Source organism: Triticum urartu, chromosome 7A, assembly GCF_056163025.1.
Source record: "Triticum urartu cultivar PI428250 chromosome 7A, HENAU_Tu73, whole genome shotgun sequence".
Classification (NCBI taxonomy): Eukaryota; Viridiplantae; Streptophyta; class Magnoliopsida; order Poales; family Poaceae; genus Triticum; species Triticum urartu.
In genome coordinates, this window is record NC_141879.1 from 249,764,550 (window position 1) to 249,779,809 (window position 15,260).

Here is a 15,260-nt window from a genome sequence, read left to right on the forward strand (position 1 = left end):
CATTCGTGTAACTGGATTCATAAGTATTGTTTTGCATTTTATTTTTTGGAGTAAAATCCCCATCCCATCAAATAATCAAAAACCAAGAATATGATATACCATCTGAATATTGCAAATATATGCAATAAAGTACAAATAAAAGTTAGGTTCCCTAATCAGTCTGTCTGGTCGTTGGTCACAGATAAAATACACAAAATTGCAGCTATGTCACATATTTAACAAAACAAAACCCAATGGAGGAAACAAAATTTTGCATGCCATGAGAGGGGCGAATCTAACCATATGTCGATTTCCTTCGCTTATACGGATCATAAAACAGTCTATTATCCCTTCTTTCCCGATAACACGGGCATAATCCAAAAATGAGGTGGCATATTACATGTACAAGGTTATGGACAAAAATATGAAGCGATGTATTGTATATTGTGCCATGTCTCCATGCATCATTTTGTCGATTCAAAGTTATGAAATATGAATCCATTGCTTGCACACTCGTCTCCGTCTTCATATTTGATCACGCTTCAATGTGCGTCCCTATTGCCCATGCAATATCTTTTATTCCTAAGCAAAACAGGCTTATTTAATTTAGACACCATCATATTTTCATAAGCACTATAAAGCAGTTCCTACAAACAAAAGTGCCTAGTAATTTAATCGACGTGCATGAAATTTAATGACTAATACTTATTTTATACTTTAAACATGTGTAGCCACGGGGATGTGGGTCAAAAAAAGAAACCGTCATAGGAAAATTCTCATTCGTTTCCTAATTCTACATGATTCAAGAGGACATATTATTCCAGTAATGTATTTTTTTCTCGCGCTTTGAAAATCTTACGGATCAAAGAGACCATTCTTTTGTCAAACAAATGGATGCTCTCTCCATGCAACCCAATCGTTATTTTGCAATCCATTCATTTGGTATATTTCTTGTCATACAAACTTCATATGAAGTCTGGATTTTAGAGGTTTCATTTTTTATTGCACGAAGCAAATGATCTTTCGCCTAGACAAGCCACCACCAACATACTATTTGACTCCATACATCTCAACAGAAGCTCACTTGTGGAAAACTTGGTTCCGATCTCTGGCGATCTTACACGCGGTAATCTCTCTATCTATAGTGATGCATGTCTTGGTGTGGGTCACCACTAAGTTCATTGAAATGTACTGTAAGCCTTCAAAGAGATCATATATACAATCGGCTCTACTGGTAGGTTGAAACCCGAGTAGAAACCAAGGGGCTGATTGCCGCTGCATTTGTTTTGTATTTTTAGCAGAAATGAGAATGAATATGGGAACCCAAAAATCAATAAGAAAGTCTATAATGTTGAAAATAAATATAGAGCAAATACGGCGTTGGCAAATAAAAGTTCATAGGATCCCAAAACCTCTTAATCCAAAAGGTAAAACATAATGAAACCAAGAAATTCAATCACTAATATGACTACTATTTTGTACAAGTTTCCAAATTTGTCGAGATGACAAGTTAGATAACGGAACATGTTTTTTTTATATTTGGTAGATTGAGTTGGACTAAAAGCGTATATTGTTTTAATTGGAGTGCACTATACAAATACACAAAAGTATATGGAAACTTTCACGATAATGTATATGGGCATGAAAGCTCCTTTATTGCTGGTGTTTTAGATTCCGTCTTCGCTTCCACGAGAAACTCTCTTTTCACTTTAGTTTTGTAAGTTTCATCACTAGTGCTCGCGTACCAATCGAAAGGAGCTCTTGGCGTTCAACTTTATCTAATCTTTTTGGGTGATCCTAGAGGAACCAAGGGTCGTCATTTGTTATGAAGGTACAATAAGATGACAAAAGTGAAGGGCCTTGAAGCACCCACACTTTCATTGGATAAGCACGACAATACAAATTATATCGGTAACCAATAGAAAAGAGAAAATGCAAGCTAGTCCTTGCATTTTACATATAGGGTTCGAGGTCAGAAAGTAAAACCGCAATTTAGTCATTATTAATAGGATTAGTGGAGAGCCAAAGGCACCACCGCCGGGGATAAACCACTTGGGGTGGTGACCTTGCTGCCCCATATCCACCAGTTTTGCTGGCGGCGAAGGAAGAAGCAAATGCTCGGCTAATGCTAGATACATGCCTCCCTTTTAGCTTCTCGTCGGGAAGAATGATGGAGCTGATGACGAGGCTCCAGTGGGCCGCCTTCGACCGAAAGAAGTAGGGGAACAACTATGACCGACATGACCACCAACACCACATCCACAACCGGGAAGGGGGAAGGGGCACCGATGAGCACCAAAGCACCTCGGTGGACGCTCTTGTTGATGCGGGTAAGGAATTGCGCTCGCATCTCAACGAAGGAGTTTGCCTCATCTGCATCTTCGCTTTCTCCATCATGGCGGCCTGGAGGGATGGGGCAAACTCATTATCTTCATAGTTGGGCAGCCAACAGGGACAATGAAGCCTTATCGTCTTCGGCTCCAGCCACCGGAGCACCACATGTAAGAGGACGACGACCGCCATGCGCGACCCATAAGCTCCGCTGACACAATCCCCTCTGGTATAGCGCCCAAACACCATTTGAAGGCAAGTCCTAAACAACCATTATTATATACATAGAGGAGCTCGAGCACCTCTCCCTAACCATCTCCAGCTGGCAGCGCAAGCAAGGTATGTGATCGGCCGGGGAGCCATAGGAAACTCTCAACGGAGCTTCTAGAAGGAGAGAGGGAAGAAAGTGATAAGAATGGGCCCCTTATCCAGGTTAAAAAGCAATTAAGTTTTAAATTTGCTTTTCTCCATAAAACTCCTATGAGATACTTCACATAATAACAATAGCACAACAATAACAAAAGATTCATGGAGGAAATCAATAACAAGGTTAAACCTTGCAAAGCATTATTTTCGGCATGTATTTTATGTTTTCGAGTTCTTGCAGGTTCCCTCAAAGCCTTGAAGCAACCATCAATCCATACACGTATGTTTTTTTCGTGTAGTAAGATTTAGCAAGCATTTCTATCCTTTGCAACTCGTGTTTTGGTGGCATCCTACCAATCATAGCCGTCAATCTGAATGATGATAATTCTCATGGATGCTACAGTAGAGTTTTTGACTTTTCATCCGCGATGGTTTTCTTTTTTCTTCTTGCTACCTCGTCAAGAACGTCGGGCTTGAATTCAAATGTTCATCTGTAGCGAGCATAAACACCATTTTTCTCACCGATGTTTGAATACTCGTACTACACGTGTCAGGCCAAGTACAATAATGAAGCACCATGCAGTACCACCGTTTGGCGAGGACCCGATCGCGCAGAGGATACGAGGCCGGGCAACGCGACGTACCGGCGCCAATAGGCAAAGCGACCCGAGACCAAGAGAGGAGCGGGCAGGGGGGACGCACCCGCCCAGCGGGGGTGAGGCCAACTCCACTACGCGACCCAAAACGGACGTTCGTTTTGTCCGGATTCTATCCGTTTGGGTAGGGATTTGGGGTCGTGTCCGGGCGTGTCCTGGGATGCGGTGGCCGTGCGCCCACCGCGCGGACGCATCCCGACCGCATCCTGTCCGCGTATTATTTCTTTGCAAGTCCTTTCATCATTCATTTTTGATACATGGAAAATGCATCATCACATGTTGACTAGTAAAGTAAGGCCAAAGAAAACAAGAACCATAAGAATACATTTTAGAAAATACCCAATTTTCATAACTGCTCCCTTGAATTGGGTTAGGGCCTTCTCGATGCACTTGTTGTTGATCTGTGGAGGAGGGTCGATCTGGCATCCTCCTTTCTTTTTCAAGCTAGAAGGCTCGATCTGGCATCATCCTTTCTTCTTCAAGCCGGAAGTCGATGTTGCTTCCTCCTCACACCTAGTCTCGTGTCTAGCCTCTAATCTAGCAACAAGTGCACTTGTCTCATTTACAGCCTTTATGCTAGCTAAAAGTGCACGAACATGTACTAAATTTCGCTCTATCAATATATTGATGTACTCTTCTTCCCAATACCAAAACTTGCATCCATTCTACACAACAAAAATTGAAGTTAGCACAACTAGTCAAATCTAGAGCACAAACCGAAACTAAAAAAAGCGCATACCCCGTCATCTAAGCACTTGATGAACACCCATCCGGGATGTTCCGGCGTTGTAGACACGCGGCGCACGACCATCCTTGGGCAGTGGTCGCACTTAATGAGTGGCAACGGTGCGCCGGCGAGCATTTGGCCAAGCACCGAGCCCGGCCGACCGCCATTCGTGTATCTGCCGGCGGACCACCGACGGTGCAGATCCGAGCGGCTAGAGGAGGAGCCACTGCCTGCATGTGGCCTTGCGGCCCTGCTAGGGCCTTCCGGCGAGGTGCCCGGCCAGTCCATGGCGCGGCCCGGCCTCCCATAGCCGGCCGAGCTCAAGACCGACCGGATCTGCCCTAAAACCGGCCGGCAGGTGCGCAAACCAGGTGGCCGTGGTTGGGTAGCTCGGCGGCACCGAGGGGAAGGGGTTGGGCGAGCTCGCGTCCGAACTGCACGGCTGCAATGGCAGCGGCGGCAGCGAGGGAAAGAGTGGAGGGGGTGCGGCCGGAGGGAGGGAGGGGGGCGGATAGAAAAAGGCCCGTCTTGTACCACCGACGGGCGGGCCAGGGGAGGACACGCGCAAATGACCCGCGCGTCCGCGTGGTGTCCGTTTTACCCTAAAAGCGGCGTAAACTTGGGCCGCGGATGGGTCGAAAGCGGACACAAAACGGACAAAAGTCCGTTTGCTCCCGCGCGCTGGGCCGTTTTTTGTCTTTTTTATTTTAAACGGACGGGGCCGGACAGAATAGGGTCGCGTGGTGGAGTTGGCCTGTGCGAGCTTGCACGGGCAGAGACGCCGCGGTACGAGTACGAGTGGTGGTGCGGTTGACAGGCCCGAGAGGGGAGAGGGGGAGAGCCAGGGCCGGCAGCATCAGTCGTACCCGCACCAGCGCCAGTACCAGTACCGCTACTGCACCCGTGCCTATCGCCAACTCGCGCGATGCCCCCAGCCAGCCAGCCAGGCCCACCCGCCCGCCCGTACGGCCCGCGGCGTGGCGTGGGACGGCGGGGCGCCACCACCCACCCCCGCGCGCGTTCCTTCCCTCTCGCCCCTGCCCCGCCTCCCCAATTACGCGCCGCGTGCCACGCCACGCCACGCCACGCCACGCGAACCCCCTCCCCTGCCTTGCCGCGGCATGACGCTACACGCTAGTTGAGTTGAGCAGCTAATCCCAGCCCGAACCCCGTGCGCTGCTGCGCTCGCCCTCCCCTTCCCTCCCACCCGCTCTTCGTCTCGGCTCGATTCGTTCCCCCCACTCGGTCTTCGTCTCCCTTCCCCCCTCCCTCACCCCTCACGCCTCTCACCATTTCTCCGTGCCGCTTGCCTCGCCCCGCCCCTGTTTTCTCCGCGGGGGCGAGATGAGGTGAGGCGGGTTTTCTTCCGGGACTTCGCCCAGCTTCCGTGCGCGCAAAGGTAACTGACTAGCTGACTGCTCCAATCGAATCTCCCGCCCCCGCTCGTCGGCGATCGTCGGTTTTGATCCGTGCTGTGGCGCCGGGCTTGCGCAGATCCGAAGGAGAACCAACCGGGTGCGGGAAGCGGAGGACCGCGGGTGATGCAGAGGGAGGTGGGGCCGCAGGTGGCCTCCCCGCTCTACCTGCACCAGATCCAGCCGCTGCCTCCCCATGCGGCGGCGGCGGCCAGGAAGCGCGGGAGCCCGTGGCCCGCCGTAGAGCCGCCGGAGAACGCCGCCATGGGGGCCGCCGCCGCTGCCGGAGGGAACTGGAACCCCAGCATGTGGGACTGGGACAGCCGCGCCTTCACCGCCAGGCCGTCCTCCGACGCGCTCCGCCTCGGCGGCGGGCTGAACCACCACCATCACCAGCAGCAGCAGCAGGCGCCGCCGCCGCCGGCGACGGCTGCCGAGGTGCGGCGGCAGGGGGGCGGAGGTGCCGGTGACCTGAGCCTTCAGCTGACCCTGCGGGAGGAGGCATCGATGGCGATGGATGTGAGCCCGACGACTACCTTGTCTTCTTCGCCTTCTCCGCCTGCACGGGCGTCACAGGAGCAGGCTGCTAGGCCTAGCAAGAGGGTTCGGTCTGGATCGCCCGGAACTGCTTCTGGAGGAGGCGGCGGCGGCGGTGGCGGAGGGAGCGCTAGCGGAGGCGGCAGCTATCCCATGTGCCAGGTGGATGATTGCCGCGCGGATCTGACCAGCGCCAAGGATTACCACCGGAGGCACAAGGTGTGTGAGATCCACAGCAAGACAACCAAGGCGGTAGTTGGCAACCAGATGCAGCGCTTCTGCCAGCAGTGTAGTAGGTAATGATCGTGCCTGCAAACTTCCCCCTAAAATTTTTGTGGCATGATTCTTTGCTATGATGCCACTTTTAGGGATTTATGTCTATGATGCCACACGGTTGCTATGGTGTGTGTATTGGGCCAGAGAAATGGTTTCTCTATCCAATGTTTCTGGTCTCTATGTAGGCCGAGAGCATTTTAGTTACTAAAAGTTGGTTCTTCTGGTCAATCATTTAGATTTCATCCGCTCTCGGAGTTCGATGAGGGTAAGAGGAGTTGCAGGCGAAGGCTTGCCGGACACAACCGACGGCGGAGGAAAACCCAGCCAACAGATGTTGCTTCACAATTGTTGCTTCCTGAAAACCAAGAAAATGCAGCAAATAGGACACAAGATATTGTCAATCTGATCACTGTTATTGCACGCTTGCAAGGTACTTGATCCCCTACTGAACTTGATGTGCTCTTTCACTTGTTGATTTAAACCTGATTACTATTTTTCCCGTCTCTGCATTGACAGGTGGTAATGTTGGTAAACTACCCAGCATCCCTCCGATACCGGATAAAGATAATCTGGTCCAAATCATAAGCAAAATAAACTCAATCAATAATGCAAACTCCCTGGCAAAGTCTCCTCCATCAGAAGCCATTGATTTGAATGCCTCGCAGGGGCAACAACAAGATTCTTCTGTCCAAAATGCAACAAAGGTGGTCGACAAGCAGACTGTGCCATCAACCATGGATTTGCTAACAGTTCTATCTGGTGCTCTTGGGACATCAACCCCCGAGACCAATACATCTCAGTCCCAGGGGAGCAGTGATAGCAGTGGTAATAACAAGAGCAAGAGTCATTCAACAGAGCCAACATGTGTTGTAAATTCCCATGAGAAATCCATTCGACCTTTTCCCGCAGCTGGTATGTTAAGGAGTAGCAGCACCCATGGAAGTCCACCTGAAGTATATAAGCAGCCAGACCGAGATACCCATCCGTACTTGTCGCTGCAATTGTTTGGTAACAATGAGGACATTCCTGTGAAAATGGACACTGCAAATAAGTACTTGTCTTCCGAGAGCAGTAATCCTATGGACGAGAGGTCTCCTTCATCCTCTCCACCTGTAACACACACATTTTTCCCCACTCGTTCAGTAAATGAAGGCATCAGACATCCTCGTATTGCTGACTATGGAGAAGATGGTGCAACAGTTGAGAACAGTACCACTCGGGCATGGTGCGCGCCACCGCTTGAGCTTTTTAAGGATTCAGAACGGCCGACGGAAAATGGCTCACCACCAAACCCCACATATCAGTCATGTTATGCTTCAACATCTGGTTCCGACCATTCTCCATCAACATCAAATTCAGATGGACAGGTAATTTATATCGAAGCTTGCCCTTTCAGTTGATTATGTCACAAGCCAAGGTGCCGTTTATTATTTTAGATGCGCTTTCAACCTAATTTGCGCACAATTTTCCATTTTGTAGGATCGTACTGGAAAGATTATATTCAAGCTCTTTGGCAAGGAACCTGGCTCAATCCCTGGGAACCTTCGTGACGAGGTATGACCACGAAACTGTGCCAACATGGTAACTGGAAGGCACTCTTCCAGTGCATTTCACTCACCATATAATTGAAATGTTTCTCCTTCCTTGCTTAGGTTGTAAATTGGCTGAAACACAGCCCCACTGAAATGGAGGGTTACATTCGCCCTGGTTGCCTTGTACTATCCATGTATCTGTCAATGCCAACTATTGCATGGGATGAAGTAAGTCTGCTGCTACACTAGCAAAAATGAATGCATGCAATAGAATTGTTGCACATTTATCTCACATCGTATGATTTTTAATGCAGCTCGAAGAAAATTTCCTCCAGCGAGTAAACTCGTTAGTTCAGGCTTCTGATTTGGATTTCTGGAGAAAAGGGAGGTTTTTAGTTCGAAGCGACAACCAGTTGGTGTCGTACAAAGATGGTATACATAACTACTATTTGTGTGTTAATTTTCTTCTCTATTCCTGCTCACTCTTCAATGGGTTTTGACTATGAATTTGTTTTGGTTGATATCAAATTTGTATTCCAGGAATGACCCGCCTCTCAAAATCATGGAGAACATGGAATACCCCTGAGTTGACCCTTGTGACACCAATTGCTGTTGTTGGTGGGAGAAAGACCTCCCTCGTTCTTAAGGGCCGTAATCTAACGATCCCGGGCACCCAGTAAGTTCCCTGTTGTAAAATAGTTTTTTTTGCGGGTATTGTAATTGTTTCCTGCTTGACCATTGACTCCGAATCTATGCAGGATCCACTGCACCAGCGCGGGGAAGTACATATCGAAAGAGGTACTGTGTTCAGCGTATCCGGGTACTATATATGATGATTCAGGAGTTGAGACCTTTGACTTACCGGGAGAACCAAGTCTTACTCTTGGGCGTTGCTTTATTGAGGTTTGTACTTTGTACCTCGGTTGCTCTAGATATGTAAAGATTTACTCTAGTTAGCACTAGGAAGGTGATTACAACTTTGAATGTTCGTACGTGCAGGTTGAGAACAGGTTCAGAGGAAACAGCTTCCCTGTTATTTTTGCGAATAAAAGCATCTGTCAGGAGTTAAGAAACCTTGAAGATGAACTTGAAGATTCGCGGTTTCCTGATGTCTCTCCAGATGATCAGGTCCATGATGCTAGGCGGCTAAAGCCAAGGGATCAAGTTCTGCATTTTCTTAATGAACTTGGCTGGCTCTTTCAGAAGGCCGCTGCATGCACACCTTCCACCAAATCAGATGTTTCTCATTCAGAGTTGATTCAGTTCTCTACTGCACGGTTCAGACACCTTCTGTTGTTTTCTAATGAGCGGGACTGGTGCTCCCTCACTAAAACACTACTCGAAATTCTTACCAAGAGAAGTATGGTTAGTGACGAGTTATCACATGAGACTCTGGAGATGCTCTCCGAGATTCATCTTCTGAACAGGGCAGTGAAAAGGAAGAGTAGCCACATGGTGCATTTGCTTGTGCAGTTTGTTGTAATTTGCCCTGACAATTCCAAACTGTACCCTTTCCTTCCAAATTATCCCGGCCCTGGTGGTTTGACTCCATTACATCTAGCTGCATCCATTGATGATGCAGAGGATATAGTTGATGCGTTGACAGATGATCCTCAACAGGTAAGCCCTGTATAATTTAACCTCTCTTTATCATAGTCATTTCTTAGTAACTCTTCTGTTTTTTGTTATTACTGCAGATTGGTTTGAGCTGCTGGCACTCCGTGCTAGACGATGAAGGGCTATCTCCTGAAGTGTATGCGACGTTCAGGAACAACGGCTCATACAATGAACTTGTCACGCGAAAGCTTATGGACAGGAAGAATAGCCAGGTTACCATTGTGCTCAACAAAGGTGAAATTCATATCGATCAACCAGGGAATGTTGGTGCGAATAATGCATCTGGGATCCAAGCATTGGAAATAAGATCCTGCAACCAGTGCGCCATTTTGGAGTCTGGCTTGCTAAGACGCCCTATGCGTTCTCGAGGATTGCTTGCTCGCCCCTACATCCATTCAATGCTTGCCATAGCAGCAGTGTGTGTCTGTGTCTGTGTATTCATGCGAGCTTTGCTGCGGTTTAATTCTGGTAGGTCCTTCAAGTGGGAGAGGTTGGATTTCGGTCCCACATAGACATTGGAGGATGCCTTATTACTTAGCCGCGTGATGTTATTAAGGAAATACCTTACAAGAACCAGAGGGTGTGGAACCAGATTGCTTTTAACCTTTCCAGTTTCCATGGAGCTCTGCCCATGGACATGGATGATGAAATGTAATATTTGCATGGATAAAACCTTGCCGGAAGAAAGTGCTGATATGTGGGGATAATCAGCAGCCAGCTTCTAAGGGCAGAGAGTCAAGAAAAGGGGGATTGGAGAACCCTGCCAAAAGATAAAACTTGGGCAGGGTTGGCACATAGTAGTTTTGTGACGAGGGAGGAAGGTACCAGAGCTTGTCAATGTCAAGAGCAATAAGACAGAGGCAACAATAGTTCTGTGCTTAATCAGTAAGTAACCTTGATTTCTTTTTGCTGGTGTAAGTGTGAATCTGCTGTTTCATGTATCATAAGATGGTATTTATTTATCTTGGTCTTTGTTCTTACTAAATCTTTTTTGTGTATCAAATACAGTGCTTACTGTTTTGTCCTGTGTTTAGACGGTAGCAGGGGTATAAATGGTCGATAGTGTCAGTAGCTAAATAGGAATGAGGCAGATTTACATGTGTATCCGGATCTATTGGTTTATTCGATTACCATCACAACTTTGGAGTGGAGTTCCCGTACTGTTTTGATAGAAAGCCTGGGTATCTTTTTTTTTTTTCTGTGCATGCATTTCCTTGTCCTTTTAAATACAGTATGCAATGCCCGTTATGCTGATTCGCTTCCGTGTTTGGTGTAAAAAGTCTAGTTGTGCTGTGTTATCCTTGCGGGCGCGGGGGGCTCGTGATGCGAATGAGATGCCGGAGCTTTTCCGGATCGCGCCGTGTGTGGATCGCCGGGCGGACACGCCGGCCAGATTCTGCCGAAGTTGGCACGCCCCGGGCAGAAGCCGGAACCAGAAGGCCAGAAACACGCGTGATCTGCACAGCTCGCGCGGTAGGAAACGATGCCTTTCCTGCCCGGGGGCGCATGTGTGCGCTCCACGGCCGATGGCTTTCGTCCCGTCCCTCCCCCTTTGCCCATCCCACATGGCTGTCGGATTGGACGCTTGCTTCCCAGCCACACACACATGCAGCCACGATCGATCGGTGCCAACCCATCCCTCGCCTACAGCGACGGCACGCAGGGGCGCCGTACCCGCCCTCCCGCGTCCTCATGGATTCGCTCCGCCAGCCTTGATCGGCCGCTTTACTTACGTACGGCATCTAGTGGCGACCTGGCTGCTAGCCTGCTACTGGCACAGCAGGAGCATGTGAGCGCCCCTCTTTCCAGCCAGTTGCTTGCCTCTCTCGCCCACGCTCACCGTTCGCTGTGCCCGTGTCGATCGGCAGGCGGCGGCGGACGGTGCCCGATCGCGCGCGCCTAACAGGATGGACCACGCTGTTGCGTGTGTCCATGAGCCGCACACTGGCGGCCGATCGATCGCGAGCAGCGCGTCACGGGTAGGGGTTAGGGGCTTGTGGCGTGTTGCTTTTCGGAGCAAAAGCGGCCAGCTTCTCTGTCCCGTTCCGGGAGCCGGTAATGTGCAACGGAAGGAAGCCAACGTTCGGCCACACGCGACGGAAGCACCCCGTCACGGCGGGTGGAGCACACGTTCACGTCCGCGGCCCGCCGACTGAGAGGATGAGCACCAGATATAAGTTCCGCTCGATGGACAGTTTACTACATAATACTCCCTCCGTTTTTAATTACTCCGCATATTAGCTTTGGTCAAAGTCAAACTTTATAAACTTTAACAAAATTTGTAGACAAAAATATTAACATATACAATAAGAAATCAACACCATTAGATTCATTATCAAATGTACTTCCACATAGTATAAATTTGTTATGGTAAATATTTATATTTTCTTCTATAAACTTGGTCAAACTTTAGGAAGTTTGACTTCAGTCAACTCTAATATGCGAAGTAAATAAAAATGGAGGGAGTAAAACGATCGAATAGAAAATATCTGCAATTTGAAACGGAGTCTCCTGCAGCTGGTTCTATACAATGTTTTACCTGGATTATCACTCAATAAATATGTAATCCTAAAAAATACACTCCAATTTGCATGGTCAACTACTATTTTCTATGGTGTAGCGTGAAAGCGCAAATCTTAGTGGCTCGCCCTAGGCTGCTCGCACGTCAACTGTAGCGTCAGCCACTCCACCCGTTAGAGCCTTTTCTACGCCATGACATGACCCCTACCACCACCATGACCCCCCTTGACGTCGGCAGTGCGTAGAGATGCTCCAGCTCAGTTACATGTGATCGATTCTTCGGATGACTGCATGTGATACGATGGGCCTGAATGATTGCACGATCGATCAGGTGGCCCAGGGAGAAGGAAGACACGTACGGTCCTCGCCGCTGCTAGCTACAGGGCAGACGGACGTAGCCGATCGACCCCTCTCCGCCTCCGGACACGATAAGATAGCCTGGGTGGGTCACTGGGCGTGGCGATCAGGGGCACGGGTGACCGGCCCTCGCCCGCAGCGGCAGGGCGGACGGACGATTGATGAAGACGTGTACGTACATCATCCGGGAGAGCCGGAAAGCCTCGAGGGAAACGTTGCGCCACAGCTGCCGGCCGGCTGATCGCGAGCGGGGACGTGACCTGCTCTGCTTGATGGACGAGACCGTGAGCGTGGTGTTGAGTGCGCGTTTCGCTTGGTGTCCGCGGCCGTGGGCGCCAACAGACCAATCCATCTTACATCTTCGCACACGTTTCGTAGGATGGATGGCTGGGCGGCTGGCATCAACAGTGCGCGCCGATTGACTGGAAACACAACCAACTGAACCACATCAGAAGACTAAACAATTCTGACATTCTCTTTAAAGTTCCGAAAGAAAAAAAATGAAATCATAGGCGCACACTTACAGTTCTTCTGGTAAGATTTTTTAAGGGAAATGCCATCGTGGCGATTTATATTTCAAGTAAAAATAGTGATACATCGTTTGTCAATACATCAAGCAGAAAATCCGAAGGCTCTGATTTGCACACAATAGTTTAAGAGACCTCCGAATTCCTAGCCAACAAATCTGCCGCCATATTAGCTTTCCTAGGACAACGAGAAAAAATTATAAAAATAAAATTACGAGCTAAGAAAGAGCATTCTTCATAGATTGCTGCTGTCGGTCCAAGCGAATTTCCTCCGTTTTGCATGATTTCAATGACTTCCATGCAATCGCCTTCTATGCATATCTTGGTGCATTCAATTTCACTTGCGAGGAGAAGTCCATCTCTCAAGCCTCGTGCTTCCGCCGTAGCCGCTTCTTCAACAAAAGAGATGTTGCCGCAAGATGCCGCCATAAAAAAACCGGAGTGGTCTCGAAGTATAGCACCTGTAGTGCCAGCGTCACTATCAATGTCGAAACCGGCGTCCACATTCAGCTTGATTGTGCCCTCTGGTGGTTTCTCCCAACCATGTCTCCTAATTCTGTTGTGCTTGAACTTTGCTCTTGAGTAATTTTTTGCGAGTGCAGATATTGCTTGCGCCGATATGGTAGGCTCGTACAGTTGCTCGTCTTGTGTATACCTGCGTCGTTCCCACCACAAGTACCACACAACCATGGCAATAAGGTCATTGCATTGAACATCATTAACCAACGCCTTAGTTGGATTCTTGGACAAGAGGAGGTCAGCCATCACCGAGCCACCCTCTCTTTCCATCATGCATACCTCATTCACCACTGCTGCCATACCTAGTAAACGCCACACCTCCTGTACTCGAGGGCAAAAGAATAAAGCATGCCGGATGCTCTCAAATCTGAACTGCATAAGGGGCATTGAGAACTCGGAATTATATGTCTGTTCGCTAAGACTCCTTGACATGGAAGAGCTCCAAGCAAAGTTTTTCACACATGAATTTTCACTTTTGAAGGCACACGTAGTTTCCAAATGGTCCTCCAAATTAGAATAGTACTTGAGGCTCATATCGAATTTGTCATCCTCAACTTTCGTCCATGGTGCTGTTCCCATTCTTCATGATAGGCCGACCTCACTGTAAAATTTCCACTCATCTTAAAATGCCAAGAAACAAAATCACCCATCATCCCTAGAGCCAAAGGGATGTTGAGGATACGTTGTGCATCAATTGGCCAAAACAGATCATTAATTAACCGTTCATTCCAAGCTCTATTATCCGCATCATGAATTTCCCAGTGGGGCTGCTTGGTACCCAAGAGTCCTCCCATATATTTATTTGAGACCCATCTCCTACTCTTCATATATGACCTCTCTTGAAGGGTCTGAATACCACTCCAAATGCTCTGCCAGGTGTAAGAGCTGCCCTTCTTTAAGCTGCACGTAAGGAGGTTGCTCTCTGAAAAATATTTTGCTCTTAATATTCTGGCACATAACGAATCTGGCTCACTCAAGAGCCTCTAACACTGCTTTGCGAGAAGGGCCAAATTAAAACTTACCCACCACCCATACACATACCTACTAGTGGGCACACATTTTTCCCATACCCGTCGTCCGACAGGGTAAATGGGTACCCGCGGGTAAAAATACCCATGTTTGCATAACATCAATTTGACCGACACATAATCATAATGAACAACATACAATCATAATTTATAAACAACAATACATAATAACATAAATACATACTTATAAATAACAACACATGATAAACACAACACATTTTATAAACATCAATTTTTTTAAAACAATAACACATCAAAACATCGACACATAGTCATAAACAGTACTCCCTCCATCCGAAAATACTTGTCATTAAAATGGATAAAAAGAGATGTATCTAGAACTAAAATACGTCTAGATACATCCCCTTTTATCTATTTTGATGACAAGTATTTTCGGACGAAGGGAGTAGTACATAGTCATACATTTTACTCCATCCGCAAAGAAATATAAGAGCGTTTAGATCACTACTTTAGTGATCTAAACGCTCTTATATTTCTTTACAGAGGGAGTAAGTCCCAAACTCACGATAAAGGATAGGAGTAATTTTTTCATACTTGTTAGATTTACTAAGGGTACAAGGGTATGCGGGCATGGGTTATATGATTTCATACCCGTACCCGCTCTACCCGCTCTACCCGATGGGTTTGAGATCTCCCTATTTACATACCCATGGGTAACCCTTATCCTAATAGGGTTTTTCTCATAGGGTACGTGGGTACTGGGTACCCATTGTCATCCCTAAAATTGACTAAATCACGGGTTAGGATTAATGTCACTCCCACCTCCTCTCATGATGACAAGTGACACATTGCATTTGTCATACTTTTCGCAACCGTGGGTTTTGTGTTTTTCCCGTTCATTCATTTTTTCGA

At 47.9% G+C, this 15,260-nt stretch overlaps 1 protein-coding gene across 1 annotated transcript; it reads left to right on the forward strand.

Annotated features, from left to right (window-relative positions):
* The first annotated feature begins 5,204 nt into the window (after positions 1–5,204).
* On the forward strand, positions 5,205–10,587 carry SPL14 (squamosa promoter binding protein-like 14). Its single transcript, XM_048684630.2, has 11 exons — positions 5,205–5,458; positions 5,554–6,307; positions 6,524–6,717; positions 6,804–7,654; positions 7,767–7,841; positions 7,940–8,047; positions 8,134–8,251; positions 8,360–8,495; positions 8,578–8,722; positions 8,819–9,439; positions 9,517–10,587. Exons 2-11 carry the CDS (start codon positions 5,601–5,603, stop codon positions 9,946–9,948), a joined length of 3,387 nt encoding a protein of 1,128 aa, XP_048540587.1. The 5' UTR covers positions 5,205–5,458; positions 5,554–5,600; the 3' UTR covers positions 9,949–10,587.
* Positions 10,588–15,260: the final 4,673 nt, after the last annotated feature.